Below are 15,858 nucleotides of genomic sequence, written 5' to 3'. Positions count from 1 at the left end.
CAAAAACTCCCGCCAGTTACCCCTCTATTTCGCCGGATCCATCGCAGGGCAGTCCCGATTGAAGTAAAGCTTGAGAGAGAGAGAGAGATGGCGGACAACCAGCAACCAGAGTCTGCTAGGCGGCGAACCCGAGTGTCAGAGCCGACGTCTCGCTCCGGAGCCCTAGAGCGTCTGAAGGCCCTCCGGAGTGCTGGCCGTAGATCCGAAGTCGGAGGAGTCCAGATCAAGATAGATCAACCGATATACGACGTAATACCCGAGGAAGATTATAAAACTTTGGTCGCCAATCGCCGCGAGGAGTTTCGAAACTTCGTGGTTGACGGCGACGGCTCCGGCTACGTTGACGAGGGCCAGGAAGAGGACTGGTCCAAGGACGACTTCCTCAGCTCTTCCGACGGGTCCGATGATGGCAAGGAACCAGGGAAGACTAAGCGGAAGAAGGTAGAGAAAGAGGCCAGGCCCAAGAGACCGTCCTCAGCCTCGAAATCGCTCTCCGCCGCCGCCGATATGATGGGGAAACACAGGCTCTCGTCAATGTTCACTTCCTCGGTTTTCGCGAAGAATAAGGACGAGAGAGGGAAAGGAATCGCCTGTGACAGCATCGTCGACGATGTAATAGCGGAGTTCGCGCCAGACGAGGCTGACCGGGAGAGACGGAGGAGAGTCCCGTCCGGCCACCCCATGATCACGAAGAGTATCATCCCCCGAAGCCTGGCCAATAGCAGCGTTGAATCGTTGGGCAGAGTTACCAAACCCTCGTCTAGGGTTTCAGCAGCTTCTGAATCGAATGTGGTTGTTGGAAATGGAAGCGTCATGTTGAATCACAATCAGGATTGCGATTTAGTTGGGGAAAACGGCGATTTGAAGGAGGAATTAGGTCCAGCTGTTCATGATGAACTTGTTGAAGAGAAATCGGCGAATCTGGCTGAAGTGAAAGATGAACCGGTGGCGGAAATGAAGGAAGAGGTTTTTACTTTGAATGCGAAGGTTACTAAAGAAGAGAAGGACCCGGCTTTTAGCGCTACGGCGGAGTGGAAGGCTGTGAGAAATGACGGAGATGTCGGAGATTCTGCTGTGCACGCCAACAATGGTGGCTCTCTGGAAAGTGAGGAGACTTTGGATTTTGATTTGGATTCGGATGGGTCGTTGCCATTCTACATACTAGATGCTCATGAGGAATTTTATGGCGCTAATGCGGGCAATATCTATCTCTTTGGGAAGGTAATAGAGGGGACTATTGATGTGAAAAAAAACTTATGTTCCTTAGTTATGTCAGTATGTCACAGGAACTATATGTTCTTGTAGTTTGGTTAACACAAATGGTTTCTTTAAACTAACACAATTGTTTTCTTTTAAGCGTATCTGTTATAGTTTGTGTTTGAAGCTTGATAACGCTGACCGTATGTATTGTTTTTTTTACTGAAATATATAGGTCAAAGCAGGAACTGCTTACAATAGTTGCTGTGTAGTAGTCAAGAATACGCAAAGATGCGTGTATGCTATTCCAGATAGGTCTGTTTTTGACGCTGATGAAATGATGAGGCTTGAAAAGGATGTTGAAGAGTCTCGAATTTCACCTGCTGATTTCCGCAGAAATCTGCAAGTAAGTTTATCATTTAAGTTTTCGCTCCTTTGAAGCCAAGTGTTTTTCTGTTTACATGCTCTTTGTTTTCTGTTCTTAGGATGCGGCTTCCAGATTAAAGAATGACATGGCAAAACATTTGTTGGATCTAAATGTATCAAATTTTTGCATGGCTCCTGTGAAGGTGTGGATATTCTTCATGTCTCTTATTTTGGTTAAATATGTTCTTATGGCTGATGTTCAAATTAAACAATTCTCAGAGGAAATATGCCTTTGAGCGGTCTGACATTACATTTGGAGAGAACTATGTACTAAAGATCAATTACCCATTCAAGGTACGTTGATTGACTTTTGAATCAAGCTGACCTTGTTACATCTGCTACAAAGATGTTTTGGTGTGTTGACATGGAGATGGCTCATCTATCGTATTAAAATCTTTTCCTATATCTCACTAGCCATATCAAATCTTGCTCCGTTTTCAGGATCCACCACTTCCTTCTGATCTAAGAGGGGAAACATTTTCTGCTGTACTAGGAACGCATAACAGGTATTGGAAGAATTATCCAGCCATATTTCTGCTATTTGATGAATTATGTTGATCCATCAATTCTCTCTTTCTCCAATTATTGGATTTGTTCGTAGTTGTTAAGGGCCTGTTAAAATATCTATGTAAGGAAGAGAACCTGACACATTATAGTATGCAGTGCTTTGGAGCTTTTTCTTGTAAAAAGAAAAATCAAGGGACCATCTTGGCTCTCAATTTCTAAATTTTCTACTTGCCCAACTACACAACGGGTATGTTAGAAACTGATAGCTTTGTTTCAATTGACTTTTCTTGCTAAACTTTTATCTTTTACACTGTCAATTAATTATTCACCATTCGTTTCTTTGCTATCACAGGTCAGCTGGTCTAAATTTGAGGTTGTTGTTGATAATCCCAAGCATGTGGGAGTTTTAACTTCATCGAAGATTACAGTAGAGATTCCTCCTGTCGTTGTTACAGCCATAAATTTGAAAACAATTATCAAGGAGAAGCAAAATGTGAATGAAATTATCTCTGCATCTGTAATTTGCTGCCGGCAGGCAAAGGTTTGTTGATTGAACACTTTTTAAATAACATGCAATTTCTTTGGTGCCTAGTACTTTGGTTCTAACTTAGAAGATAGTTGATGAATAGACTAGCACTAGTTTCTGGTTGATCATCTAGATTGGAGACTGATCATCACGAATGGCATTTTCCCTCTGTATTGGAGACTGATCATCTACATTTTTGTTTGTTTTTAAGCAAACAAACAAAAATCTGTTTGTTTACCTCAGTATGTAAGTTTTAAATATATCCTTGATCCTTGTAGTTAAGTACCTTTGTCTCAAATTCATTATTTTCTGAACTATATTATAGTTTTACTTATAAGATGTTAGGCCTCAGGTGTGTTATAGATTTAAGGATAAGAGTGGTAATATCACTGTAAATACTGAGGTGTAACCTCTTTAGTATTTTGTAAGAGATTTTCCGAGGAGGGCTTGTTGAAGCTGTTGGTTTAGAGGTTTTGAATTTGTTGATTGAGCACAGCTCACTGTGGTAGAGTATGCCCTTTAAAACTGGGTCATTCTGCCTGGTATTCAATTGTTGTGATTATTGTTTTGCTCATTGAACTAGATGTTTGATAACAACAGCATTCCCCCTTTTTGTTTGTAGTTTAAACTTTAAAGTTGAATTTGTATTGCATTGCGTTGTATGGTGCTTTGTTGCTCTACTCTAACGCATGGCATCCTTATTTTCTTTTTTAACGCACCTTTACTATATATGCTGTCTGTCCTTTCAGATTGACACTCCAATGCTGGCATCAGAATGGAAAAAGCCCAGTATGCTAAGTCATTTTACCGTTATCCGTAAGCTTGATGGGGAAATATTTCCAATGGGATTCTCTAAAGAGGCCACAGAAAGAAACTCAAAGGCTCGCTCAAATGTTATAAGTTTTGAAAGCAGGTACAATTTTACTTGTATATCAGGTTTGATTAGTCTTTTTCTGCATACTCCAATGAACTCAGATATTTTGATTTCGACTACTATTGGAATCTCCCTATCGTTTACATACTGAACTTTGGTTTGCAGTGAAAGGGCTTTGTTGAACCGTTTGATGATTGAACTACACAAGTTAGACAGTGACGTTCTAGTGGGGCACAATATATCCGGGTTCGACCTCGATATTCTACTCCACAGAGCACAGGTCAGAAATCATTTGTCCTGTAGAATCAATAGATATCTTTCGTTCATGCATTTAAAGCACATCAGAGTGTATCTTTTTAATCCGTAGTTTGATACTAATTGAAATGTTTTTCTCAATGCATCAAATTGATTAATTAAGTTTTGGATTTTTGAAACCCCATATGCCCCAGCATCATCTTAAAATACGAATCTCTGCAAGTCTGCAAAGTTCGACTAAACATATTTTTTTTCCTCGAGTTAAATTGATGCCCAGGGATTAGAAATGACTTTCAAAGACATAAATACAGGAATAAGGGCAAATAAGATGAACAAATTTGAGTTGACAATAGCTTTGCTGTTACAAAGTTCTTTTATGTTTGATTATCAGGGCCTCTTTTGGTTGTTATCCTCGCTAAATTCTTGTTTTGGGGGGTGTGTTTGTAATGTCTCTCGTGTATAGGCTGTTTTTGTTTTGGAGTTTCAAGTCTGCTTTGCCTTTTGGGTTCGCCTGCTGGATCAGCGTTGGATCCAGGGGCTTTGCTTTTCTCGTCTCTCCTTTTTTGTGTGATTATGGCTTATGCCTTCATCAATATAAGTAGTTATAGTTTAAAAAAAAACAAGCATACCTTAATTATAAAGCATATTGACAGAGTATGATTTTATTTTCTTTCAAATAATATTATAAAAAAATCATTCTTTAATTTTTTTAATCATTAATTGTTCACAATTTTACTTCAGTACTATATGTTTGTCATAAACTGTACATTTAGCAACGCCATCATCCTCCAATTCAATGCATGGTTCATTTTGCAGAGTTATTTTCTTTGCAATGCAAGTTCTACTTAAGCAGTTTAATGCATATACCGAGGCTCCACAAGTTCTAATTGGTTAAATGTCTGAATCTTGCAGGCTTGCAAAGTTCCAAGCAGTATGTGGTCAAAGATAGGCCGCCTCAAGCGTTCTGTGATGCCCAAGCTTTTCAAAGGCAATAGCATGTATGGGTCTGGTGCAAGTCTAGGGATTATGTCTTGCATTGCTGGTCGGCTTTTATGTGATACGTACCTATGTTCCCGTGATCTATTGAGAGAGGTATGGGATTTTGTCGGTGGAGAACAAAATGCAAGAATCCTGGTTAATGTCTAGTTTCTGCCTCTCATATTTATGTGGGTCCTTGTAGGTTAGCTATTCTTTGACGCAACTTGCCAAGACCCAACTAAACAAAGACAGGAAGGAGATAACAGCACATGAAATTCCGCAGATGTTTCAAACAGTGGAATCCCTCATGGAACTAGTACGTTTGTCTATGCTTACTTAGATTGAGATTGCTTACTAGTTTTTGTTTTTATCACTTGAATAAATAACATAAGTAATTCGGTATCTTTTCATCATCTCATATTTACGTGTTTAGTTGTCTTTCCATATGCGATTCAGATACTCAAACTTTGTTGTCCAAGGAAGTTAAGTTTTTCATGCTTCTATAGTAATTAGTGATGTCAACTTGTATATAATTAAAAAAAGGTGAAGTATGCATGAAGGACTACGTAGAAGAGTACATGTTCTCCTTATTTTTGTAATTCAGTATTTCTTCTGTCAGTTATGCTTTGTGCAATTTGCGCCGGCCATTCCTTGGTATTGTTAATAGATTTAGTATTCATCGCACATTTGAATGCATGATTTTTCCTGGCGATATCCTTAAATCCAAGCAAGCAATACACATTTTATGTTGTCATGATACTGCACACAATTCACAGAATGGAGTTGGTATGTGATATTGGATTGTTCTCTGTGCATCTAGATTGAATATGGCGAGACAGATGCCTGGTTGTCCATGGAACTCATGTTTCATCTGAGCATTCTTCCCCTCACACGTCAGCTAACTAATATAAGTGGTAACTTGTGGGGTAAAACTCTTCAAGTAAGTATAAGACTATTTGTCATTCTATGTCAAGTCTCACAAGGCAAGTTTTAAGCTGTATTGCGAATTTATGATTTTTAGGGGGCTCGGGCGCAAAGAGTAGAATATCTCTTATTGCATGCGTTCCATGCCAAGAAGTACATTGTGCCGGACAAGATTTCATCTCACACAAAGGAAACAAAGCTTACAAAACGTAGACTAGGTGCTCAAGACGTAACTGTTGATGAGTTGGATGTCGATGAAGCAACTTTGGATAATGATGTTTCTCGGAATAATAACGGAAAGGGAAAGAAAGGACCTGCTTATGCCGGTGGATTGGTCTTGGAACCAAAGAAAGGCTTGTACGACAAGTACATATTACTTCTAGACTTTAATAGTCTGTACCCTTCCATCATCCAGGTCAATAATGCTAATCTATTGCCAAAATTAAAAGTCGTCTCTTTTTCTTTCTTCCTGAACTTACAAATTGTGTTTTTTATCTTTTAAAATATTTGTGTTTTTATGAGCTGACATACTGGTTTTCAGGAGTACAATATATGCTTTACAACAGTGGAAAGATCTCCAGAAGGTCTAGTTACTCGTTTACCTTCTAGTAGGACACCAGGAGTTCTACCAGAGGTGTAATTTCTTTGACTTAAATTCTCTCTTAAATGTTTGTTTGTTTGTTGTTGTTTATTTTTTTTGTTTTTTTTTTTTCTGATAGAAGGATTTTCTTGCATATTGTAATTGGCATTTGCATCAAGAATTTCTGGCAAACACTTTATAAATGATGAACCATTCTGATTACCAGTTTGGGAGGATTATTTTATATATTTGGAAAAGTGGTTTTCTGAAGTATTCTTTTCGGTTAATTTTGTAGCTGCTTAAGAATCTAGTTGAAAGGAGGAGAATGGTGAAGTCATGGATGAAGACAGCATCTGGAATAAAGGTCCAACAATTTGACATTCAACAACAAGCATTGAAGCTCACAGCAAACAGGTTCGTGGTTTTCCCGGCCCTTGCATGTATTCATTGTTATGTGATTTCATTTCTATCTATCTGACTTTCTATCACCATACTCAGTATGTATGGATGCCTGGGATTTTCCAATTCAAGGTTTTATGCAAAGCCACTGGCAGAGCTTATTACTCTCCAGGTATGAAAGATGCTGCAACTCACATAAAACTCCAATGAACATGATGATCACTTTTCCAAAGAGATATTGCTTTAAAGTGATTCTATCAAGCATGTATTCAATAAGTTACATTTATTGTATCAGGGAAGAGAGATTCTACAAAGCACCGTTGATCTTGTTCGGAACAATTTAAACTTGGAGGTAATTTTCTTGTTTTATCTGAATTAAAACTTTGATGGATTTTAAACTGTAGATATCGTTTTTAATTGGATAGTATTAGCTTTTAATATACAACTTTTGTCATTGGCAGGTTATCTATGGTGATACTGATTCAATTATGATTTACAGCGGTTTAGATGATATAGCAAAAGCAAAAGCTATTGCTGGAAAAGTCATCCAAGAGGTGAGGTCATGAGCAAGAACTAATTCTTGCAGTAAAATATATATGGTTCTAATTTTATGATGATATAGTCCTGTTTCTAAAGATTATTCCCCACGTGTGGCATAAGACAAACTTTGTGTGGCTGTGGTGTAATAATAGGAACTGTAGTAATTTTTCCTTTTACGATTCAGTCTGAAAGATGCCCGCTTGCTGAAATTGGTGAAAGGATAACTCTTTTCTTATTAAGATTAAATCTAATAAAATTTGTCTGTCTCCCAAACTTAAAATAGCAGTAGTTGTAGTAGTAGAAGTAAGCCATCAATCCATGTGACATGTTAGACGAGCTAACATTTTTTCTTCGATCTGTGTTTTTCTCATACCAGTAAAAATAGACCTGTTAGATCCATTTGGGCTGAATGTTGTGCTAAAAAATTGGACCCCTATATTTTTTCTTATGATCTGACCCTTAAAATTTATAAAAGATCTGTGTTAAAATTTATCTGTATACATTCTGGTCATATATATGGACGTCTGGGGTGTGATTTTTCCTTTTCAATACGTCTCTTTTGTATAAAAGAATTAACCGACACAACTCTCTATACCTGTTCGTATAGGTCAACAAGAAGTACAGATGTTTAGAAATTGATCTCGACGGTCTGTACAAAAGAATGCTGCTTCTCAAGAAGAAAAAGTATGCAGCTGTAAAAGTGCTGTTCAAGGATGGGAAACCATACGAGGTATACAAACGACTATTTTTGCACTATTAGTCACAAGGGGGGCAACAAGACATTGCGTAATTTGCTGTTTTTTGCTGTAGGTTATTGAACGCAAGGGTCTTGATATGGTTCGTAGAGACTGGAGTTTACTCTCAAAGGAACTTGGAGATTTCTGCTTAAGTCAGATTTTATCAGGAGGGTAGGTCATGCAGCTTTGACTTTTACCTTTCCTTTCAAGATCTTATATTAATTTTGCATTTATGTCCCCAGGTCTTGTGAGGATGTCGTTGAAGCGATTCATAGCTCTCTAATGAAAGTATGTCTCCATTTTTTACTTTCTATATATCCATTTTGCGTGGTAGTTATAAAGGTGAACCTAAAGACCAAAATTTATTTCATGGCTGGAATCAGGCCCGAACTAGACCCTCAGCCAAATATCTCACAGAATCATTTTTCTTTTATCTTGAGCATGTGTATTGCTTTGAAAACTGTCCGTCTTAAGTTGGGAAACTTGAGAGTGGGAGAACTTGTTTGATGAGCCATGAATTAGAAAACATTAGAGTGCTTCACCGTGAGTTTTATTTTCAAACCTTTACATTCGTTTCGGTCTATTCCTTCCAATCAACCCAGTCAGTTTTTAGGAGTCCCAGTCTATTTTCAATGCATCAAGTTAAACATAGTACTCTTAGTTTTGCTTGTTGAATAGATCTGTGTTTCTGATGGCCTAAATTAATTGTTGATCATAGTCAATTTTCCGTATCAAACAGGTGCAGGAGGACATGAGGAACGGACAAGTAGCCCTTGACAAATATATCATCACAAAAACTTTGACAAAACCACCTGAGGCCTACTCAGATGCCAAAAACCAACCACATGTTTTGGTAATTTTAATACATAATAGTCATTGTTAGCCGTATGCTGTCAATTTTTGGTCCTATCAATTTGAGGTCATAAGACAAGTATCAATTATTTTGTGTAGGTCGCACAGAGATTGAAACAAAGTGGATACACTGCCGGTTGCTCTGTTGGTGATACAATCCCTTATATTATTTGCTGTGAGCAGGTTTGTATTATAGTTATTTTGACGCTTGAGCTGTCTAAACTCTTGAGTATTCTTTAGTTCAGGATATGAGTTTCTCCTTCATGTTGTTTTCAATCCTTCCATACAGGGGACTAGTTCAGTCGGCTCAACTGGTCTTGCTCTGCGTGCAAGACATCCTGATGAGCTAAAAGTTGGGAAATGGATGATTGACATTGATTACTACTTGTCACAGCAGGTATCACCTTATTTACTTACTATCCGATTTTCATTTCTGCTGAGATAATTATAATGTCCATTTCATGTTGTTTGATGGCTTAACTTCTGTGTGATAGATACATCCCGTGGTATCACGTCTGTGTGCTTCAATTCAAGGTACTAGCCCAGAACGTTTGGCTGACTGTTTGGGACTTGATTCATCTAAGGTAGATCTTCTTTCCCTTGATATGGTTTACAATAAAGACAGAAGCTTCTGCAAGAGTTCTCATTTTTCATATTTTATCCTTTCAGTTCAAAACTAGTTCAACTGATGCACTAAGCAGCGATCCTTCTAGCTCACTCCTGTTTTCCGTTGATGATGAAGAAAGGTAAACTTATTTGGTATAAATGAGAACACAATTGCCTCCTATGTCACAAACTCTTGGTGCCCATACTTCGTGAGTTCATCAGCATTGAAGAGCTTACAGCTTATCCCATTCATGATTTATTTGTGGTTTTGTATGATTAGTTTTTAATTTTTTTAATTTTTTATGTTTAATTATTATCTTTGATTGGTTTCTGGATTCCATTTTTATTTAACTGAAACTACAATTGTCTGATTATCTTCGAACTGGGAGTATTAATTGTATTATGTCGAAGATGCAGATATCGAGGTTGCGAGCCATTAGTCTTGTCATGTCCCAGCTGCTCTGGAACTTTTGAGTGTCCAGCTATCTTCAATTCCGTTTGTAAGTCAGTTAAGGACAGGCAAATGAAGCCAGACGAAGAGGAATCTATATCTAGTTTTTGGCATAGATTTCAATGCCCAAAATGCCCCGAGGAAGGCAATCCAGGAAAGCTGTCTCCTGCAACAATAGCCAACCAGGTATTGTTTCTTCTCTTCTTTCTTATTTAATCCACCTCGCCAAACCCTACTATCTCCGGGATGAGGAAACTCTTAGTAAATAACTAGGTTGGTTACTCGTGAGGAATCAAACCCCAGACCTATTTTATTCCTTATTTAAGTAGCGTGATACTAGTTCTCTCTCTCTCTCTCTCTCTCTCTCTCTCCATTTCTTGATAAAAGAGGAACTACTGCTAATGTGAACTTATCTAATAGGTCAAAAAACAAGCAGATGGGTTTGTTTCCATGTACTATAAGGGCATAATGATGGTAATAACCTCTTTATTTTACTGACTTACGAACTTGTATCGGTCATAATATTTTTCTGTTAGTTTTGTGCTTGTTCAAATCTCATTCGTGCATCTGTCATTCAGTGCGACGATGAAACTTGCAAACACACAACTCGCAGCCTCAACCTTCGGCTTCTTGGTGATTCTGAAAGAGGCACAGTGTGCCCAAATTATCCTAGCTGCAATGGGCATCTCATAAGAAAGGTTTGACAGAGAATGACATTAATGATAGAGAAATGCTATTCGTGAAACTCTTTTATCACCATACTGATGTAAATTACTACACAGATGTTAACTTTTAGGAGCTATGACATCATTTGTGGGTTTTAAACGCCTTATCTATTAGTCAACACTTACATATCTATGTATATATATTCCCCGTGAAACTGACTTTGATCACAAATGACAATGTAGTACTCGGAAGCAGATCTGTACAAGCAGCTCACATATTTCTGCCATGTTTTGGACACGGTTCGTTGCATAGAAAAGGTAAACCACTCTTTTATACTATAAATTAAGTTACCGTAACAATCCTCGCTACTTATTTTTCTTATGATGAGGTGATTGCGTTTAATAAAAAAAAATGTGTATGACATTGGAAATGCAGCTGGATTCGAGCGCTAGACAGCCAATAGAAAAAGAGTTAACCAGAATACGGACAACGGTCAATTTGGCTGCATCAACAGTACAAAAGATCCGGGACCGCTGTGCCTATGGGTGGGTTCAGCTGCAAAATTTAGCTGTGGCAGTTTGATTGTTTGATGTCTATAGTCAACGCCTCTACAATAACGCGCATGCTAAAGATTCATGAATGGAATCTCTTGTATAAAATGGACTTTCGTTTTGATAATGACCAATTCTGCTCATGAATGGAATCTCCTGTAAAAAAAATCTATTTCGTTGACGATGATCAATTCGGCTCACGCTGTGAAAGGTGCTGAACCAATTCTTCTCCTATATGCTTGTGTTAGTTTCTTTAGTTTGGTAAAAAAAAAAAAATAGACATCCTTTTGTAGAAATAATATATTGCATGTTTATATACCTGCCAATTAGAGGTTATTTGAAAATCCATAACAAAATCTGAAGCTTTCTTTATTATTATTTTTCTTCGAAAAAATGGCGGCAACAAAAATTCAATGTTTACGAGTTGTAATACAAGTACTTATTTTTTAAAAATTGTGGGAAAAATACTCGATATCATGATTATGTTCCAACGTTACAATACTTGTTAAATTTGACGGTGATACACGTGTCACCATCTCATAATTTTGACCAAACTAAGACACTAAATAATTAATTTTAATTATTTTTAAAACTTCTCTCTTTGTTCAAAATTTCAAATTGGATGGTGATTCTTCCGGGAGCCGAGGACTCTCTCTATCCTTTCTTCTTCATTGCGAAATCCACCAAAGCTTCTTCGAGAATGACGTTCTTCATGCGATCCCTACACAGATTCAGGGCCGGCCTTACTGCTAAGCGACATAAGCGTTCGCAGAAGGCCCCACAATTTTAAACAAAAAATAAAAGGCCAAATATCTAGTTATTTTTCTTCATCTAATGAGTGAATATGAGAGATTGAATTGAGAAAGAAAAGAAAAAGAAAAACAGGAGTAAAATAGTAATTGAACACTAAGCCCACTAATAGAATTGTCTAAATTAGTATTTTGGTTGATTATAGAAAGAAAATAGGTTATCAAATGATAGTAAATGTGCCGATTTCTCATTTTACTATACAAAAATCCAAAACCATATATTATAAAGGCCCACATGATTAGTGCACAAAAGTGTACTATTTTTGTGCTTAATGATTTGTATTATTCACATAATTTTTATTTACTTAAGTATTTTCTTGGTTTATGGACTATAATTTTAATTGGAAAATACTTATTTTGGGTATTTTAACACTCCAAATATCTAATTTGATGCATTTTATTATGCAGGATTAATTGTTGATTAAAATGCCAATATCATGTTCACACCTAAGAAAGCAACCCATTCAGCAAGTTCTCTATTTCTCTCCGTGGATCCTTCAATTCCCAGGATGCTTTAAGTTTGCATTACACATTTGTGTCATGGGAGTGATTTACCTATGAAAAGCTACTCATTTCCAAAATAACAAAGTGCATTTATGGGCTTGAGGCCTATTTCAAATGAAGCATCATGTTTCTCTCTCCATTAAAAATTTTCCACGTGTCATCATCCTTTCAAAGCAGCAAATCACCACACAACATGTGGCGAAGATGACAAAAGCAACACCCCTTCGCTTCATCACCAGGATCAGCGTGCGAGCTTCAAATGATACCATTCAATTATGGAAATCACTCATTTATTTGTGTAATATTTGGTTTCCTTTTTCTTTTTAGTTTCTCGTTATTTTGCCTCATGTAAAACACTATAATAAGAGGTTTAGGATTTTTTTTTGGACACCACATATTTTATTACGAATATTATTATATAATATCAGTTTATTCTCTCATAATTTCTCTAAAAATTTGTGAAAATGAGTTGTGTTCTTGGCTAAGTTTCTGATAAGGTTAAGGGTGATCTCAATTTTATAAGTTTATCTAACCGACTATGGTTCCAGTTGTTGTGCTTAAATGTTTAATTTTATTTCAAAATCAAACTCTTTTCTTCACTCATAAATTTATATTCTCTTATTTTCATATGAATTTAGTCATGCTTGATTTTATGTGATTTTTAAAGAGTATCAATTTCGTATAACACTAATTTTGTGGTTTTTCTTTTATTACAATTTTGTTGATTATATATATTGTAAGTTTAAGGATTGCTTATAAAATTAGTGAAAAGAGTATTATTTTGTTAGCTAATTCTTTACTACGTTATAATCACTTTGATATATCGTTGATTTAGCATAGCTAATAGAATTTTTTCACAGTTTTAATTGAAAGAGTTTGTTCTTAGATAAATACATGAGTTTTATTGGTTGACATTAACGTTGATTTTCCGATTACTTGTTTGGTATGTGAAACTTGGAATTGAGTTATAAGTGTGGAACCGTATTGATAATTGGTAAACGGAGCAATTGAGTAACCCGACACCTTTTGTTTTCCTCTCATTGATTTTAAAAACCTATCTCAAAAACAATCTTTTTCATTTATTATATTTTCTTTACCACTCGACGTTTGGTTTTAGTTTTCATTTTCAATTTTTGCCTCCTCGTGGATACGACTGCGCTTAGCAATTGCACAATTTGAGCGTGATCAACACACAACTAATGACATTGGCGTCACTTTGTATAAGACCCAAAATATAAATAGAAACTGTCCAAAGTACACATATAAGTGACAAATGTGAAATTCTCTTTTGTTTTTAATATTTTTTTTAATAAGTGAAATTTCATTCAAATTAATAAGTTACTAACGAGCAAATTACAAAATGAAAGACCACAAAATAAAACTGACTACACAAGCCGAATATAGTTTTGCCAAAGAATTACCGAGACATAAGCGCTAGGGGTGTGCACGGTCCAATCCGGTCTAAAATTGGTCAAAAAACAAAATCGGACCAATCTAAACTGCGATTTAAATAGTTTAAACCGAACCGTTTAAAAGTACAAACTGGACCGGACCAGACCAGTGAAATTTTATAACGTTTAAAACCGGACCTCTAAAAACCAATGGTCAGGTCCGGTTTACGATTTCACCGATTTTTTTGCACTGCCCTAATGAGCGCAGGATCATACCTACTCGGGATTTTTCGAAGCTTCTCCCTATCTCGAAAACGAAGATAAACTTCTACAAATTCATGTCTAATAACCAAAGAATGACATCTAACCTCCACAATAGATAACCAAAGAATGGCATCCAACCTCCACAACGAGGACCACCCCCCCATGTCTAATACCCGCAGATTAAGCGAAAAGTAGCAACGAGCACTAAAAGACCTAAAATCGGAAAACAACTCAACATCTTCTTTCTCGAGCATTATGCGTCTAAAATACATGAAGAACTTCAGTGGAATAGCGCACACCGCTGAAAAAAAGACTCGTCTGACTAGCATAAACAAAAACAAACATAACTATATGAAAACATACTCTTATAAACCATAAAAATATTAAAATGGAAAACCAAAACAGTAAGCCCTCAAGACCTCCCTCTAACTCAAACCACTCTCCGACACAACTCATCACTCCATACTCTACCGGATAAGCTTGGAAGCACCGATTAGAAAAGACAAGCACCGATGAGGGTCATAACCACACAAGGGAATAAGAGACACCGGAGATCTGCGATGAGACGGAGTGCCCGGAAACAAAGGATATGTCTGGGTAAGCTTGAGACTGTGGTTGACAAGAACGGGCTCCATCCACGCTGGACCCACACTGGAGCGCCGAAGGGAGCGCTCCTCATCAACCTGAAAAATGAAAACCCACAACAAAGCTCGTCTTGACTCTCCTCCACGTCGATTGTACCGATGTGCCCGTTCAAGAACATCATCAAGACCGTGCCTCTCCCCCTAGGATGGAGCCATCGTCGATCGATGGCGGCAACCGACACCTAGGGGGAAGCGGCGCAAATATGAGATTTAGGGGTTTCTCACCGTTAAAAGATGGAGAGGGAGAAAGAAGTAAATTTGTACTTATATTACTTTTAATAATTTGTGTAAAAAGCTCTCTACTTGAATGTGTCCAAGACGTAAATGTCAGTGATCGATTGAGTTAGTTTGATACTTTGATCACATCGAAACATTTTCTCTCCCTTTGTCAATCATCAACTCGTTGCACTGTCTAAGATCAGCACCGTACTTAGCTTTACGTAAAATAAACTATACATATACCGCATATTGCTTAAAAAAAAAAAACAAGGTTTGAAATATCATGCGAGGGAGGGTATCCCACTTTTCACACTCTCGTGGGAGCGGTTTGAGCATCTTTCAAATACTGCACAAGTATTGCGAATTTACCACAAAAATATATGTTCAAAGACAAATTTATCATAAATACCGCAAATACCAAAAACACCACAATTATTTATTGTTTTATTATTTAGTCATATATCCTTTACATTCATCATAATTCTAATCTTTTTATTAATAATAAATTCAATATCATCTTAATCGATTATATGTAAATACAATATATCAGATATTATTCTAATAATTTATGTAAATACAAACAATCGTTTAAATAAAGAAAACGATGTGTAGTTATATTGGATTACTGTTGACTTAGACAACGAAACCAGAACTCGGACTCGGTGATTGTTAGGAAGGCTACAAAACTTGCAATTAATGTCGACTATGTGTTACTCGGGAGGTTAGAAATTTTAGAGTTAGATACAATTTTTTGATAATATTACTAAATAATTACTCCGTTGGCTTTTTCATTGGCTACCGATTTTTTTTATCGAACCATTTTTCCAGCGGCAAATTTTTTCTTATTATTCCCATTGGTATTTGGGATCCCTTGCTATTTCTGTAATCCGAGGTCATCGACATAACATCAGCCAGCACAATTTCAAACATGGGACCAATACATGTGTACATGATGTAT

At 36.9% G+C, this 15,858-nt stretch overlaps 1 protein-coding gene across 1 annotated transcript; it reads left to right on the top strand.

The window, feature by feature from the left end:
* Positions 1-11,450, top strand: ICU2 (DNA-directed DNA polymerase). The gene is made up of 31 exons (XM_089610925.1): positions 1-1,221; positions 1,433-1,603; positions 1,683-1,766; positions 1,843-1,917; positions 2,065-2,129; positions 2,287-2,377; positions 2,483-2,671; positions 3,406-3,569; positions 3,696-3,810; positions 4,698-4,877; positions 4,966-5,079; positions 5,584-5,703; positions 5,785-6,102; positions 6,229-6,321; positions 6,563-6,681; positions 6,766-6,838; positions 6,962-7,018; positions 7,128-7,220; positions 7,814-7,936; positions 8,017-8,114; positions 8,186-8,231; positions 8,683-8,796; positions 8,895-8,978; positions 9,085-9,192; positions 9,290-9,379; positions 9,465-9,541; positions 9,819-10,038; positions 10,273-10,326; positions 10,431-10,550; positions 10,761-10,835; positions 10,954-11,450. The coding sequence occupies exons 1-31, from the start codon at positions 88-90 to the stop codon at positions 11,098-11,100; spliced, it is 4,611 nt and encodes a 1,536-aa protein (XP_089467051.1). The 5' UTR covers positions 1-87; the 3' UTR covers positions 11,101-11,450.
* Positions 11,451-15,858: the final 4,408 nt, after the last annotated feature.

This window comes from Urtica dioica, chromosome 4 (genome assembly GCF_054948205.1).
Source record: "Urtica dioica subsp. dioica isolate 48M chromosome 4, U.dioica_male_clone48M_v1_H2, whole genome shotgun sequence".
NCBI classification, from domain to species: domain Eukaryota; kingdom Viridiplantae; phylum Streptophyta; class Magnoliopsida; order Rosales; family Urticaceae; genus Urtica; species Urtica dioica.
This window is presented reverse-complemented; position numbering and strand designations above follow the sequence as displayed.

Coding starts and splice junctions, on each gene's coding strand:
- ICU2 (XM_089610925.1), top strand. CDS start 88: ATGGCGGACAACCAGCAACCAGAGTCTGCTAGGCGGCGAACCCGAGTG. Junction 2,130..2,286: donor GTACTAGGAACGCATAACAG/GTATTGGAAGAA, acceptor TATAGTATGCAG/TGCTTTGGAGCTTTTTCTTG. Junction 10,836..10,953: donor CGGTTCGTTGCATAGAAAAG/GTAAACCACTCT, acceptor TTGGAAATGCAG/CTGGATTCGAGCGCTAGACA.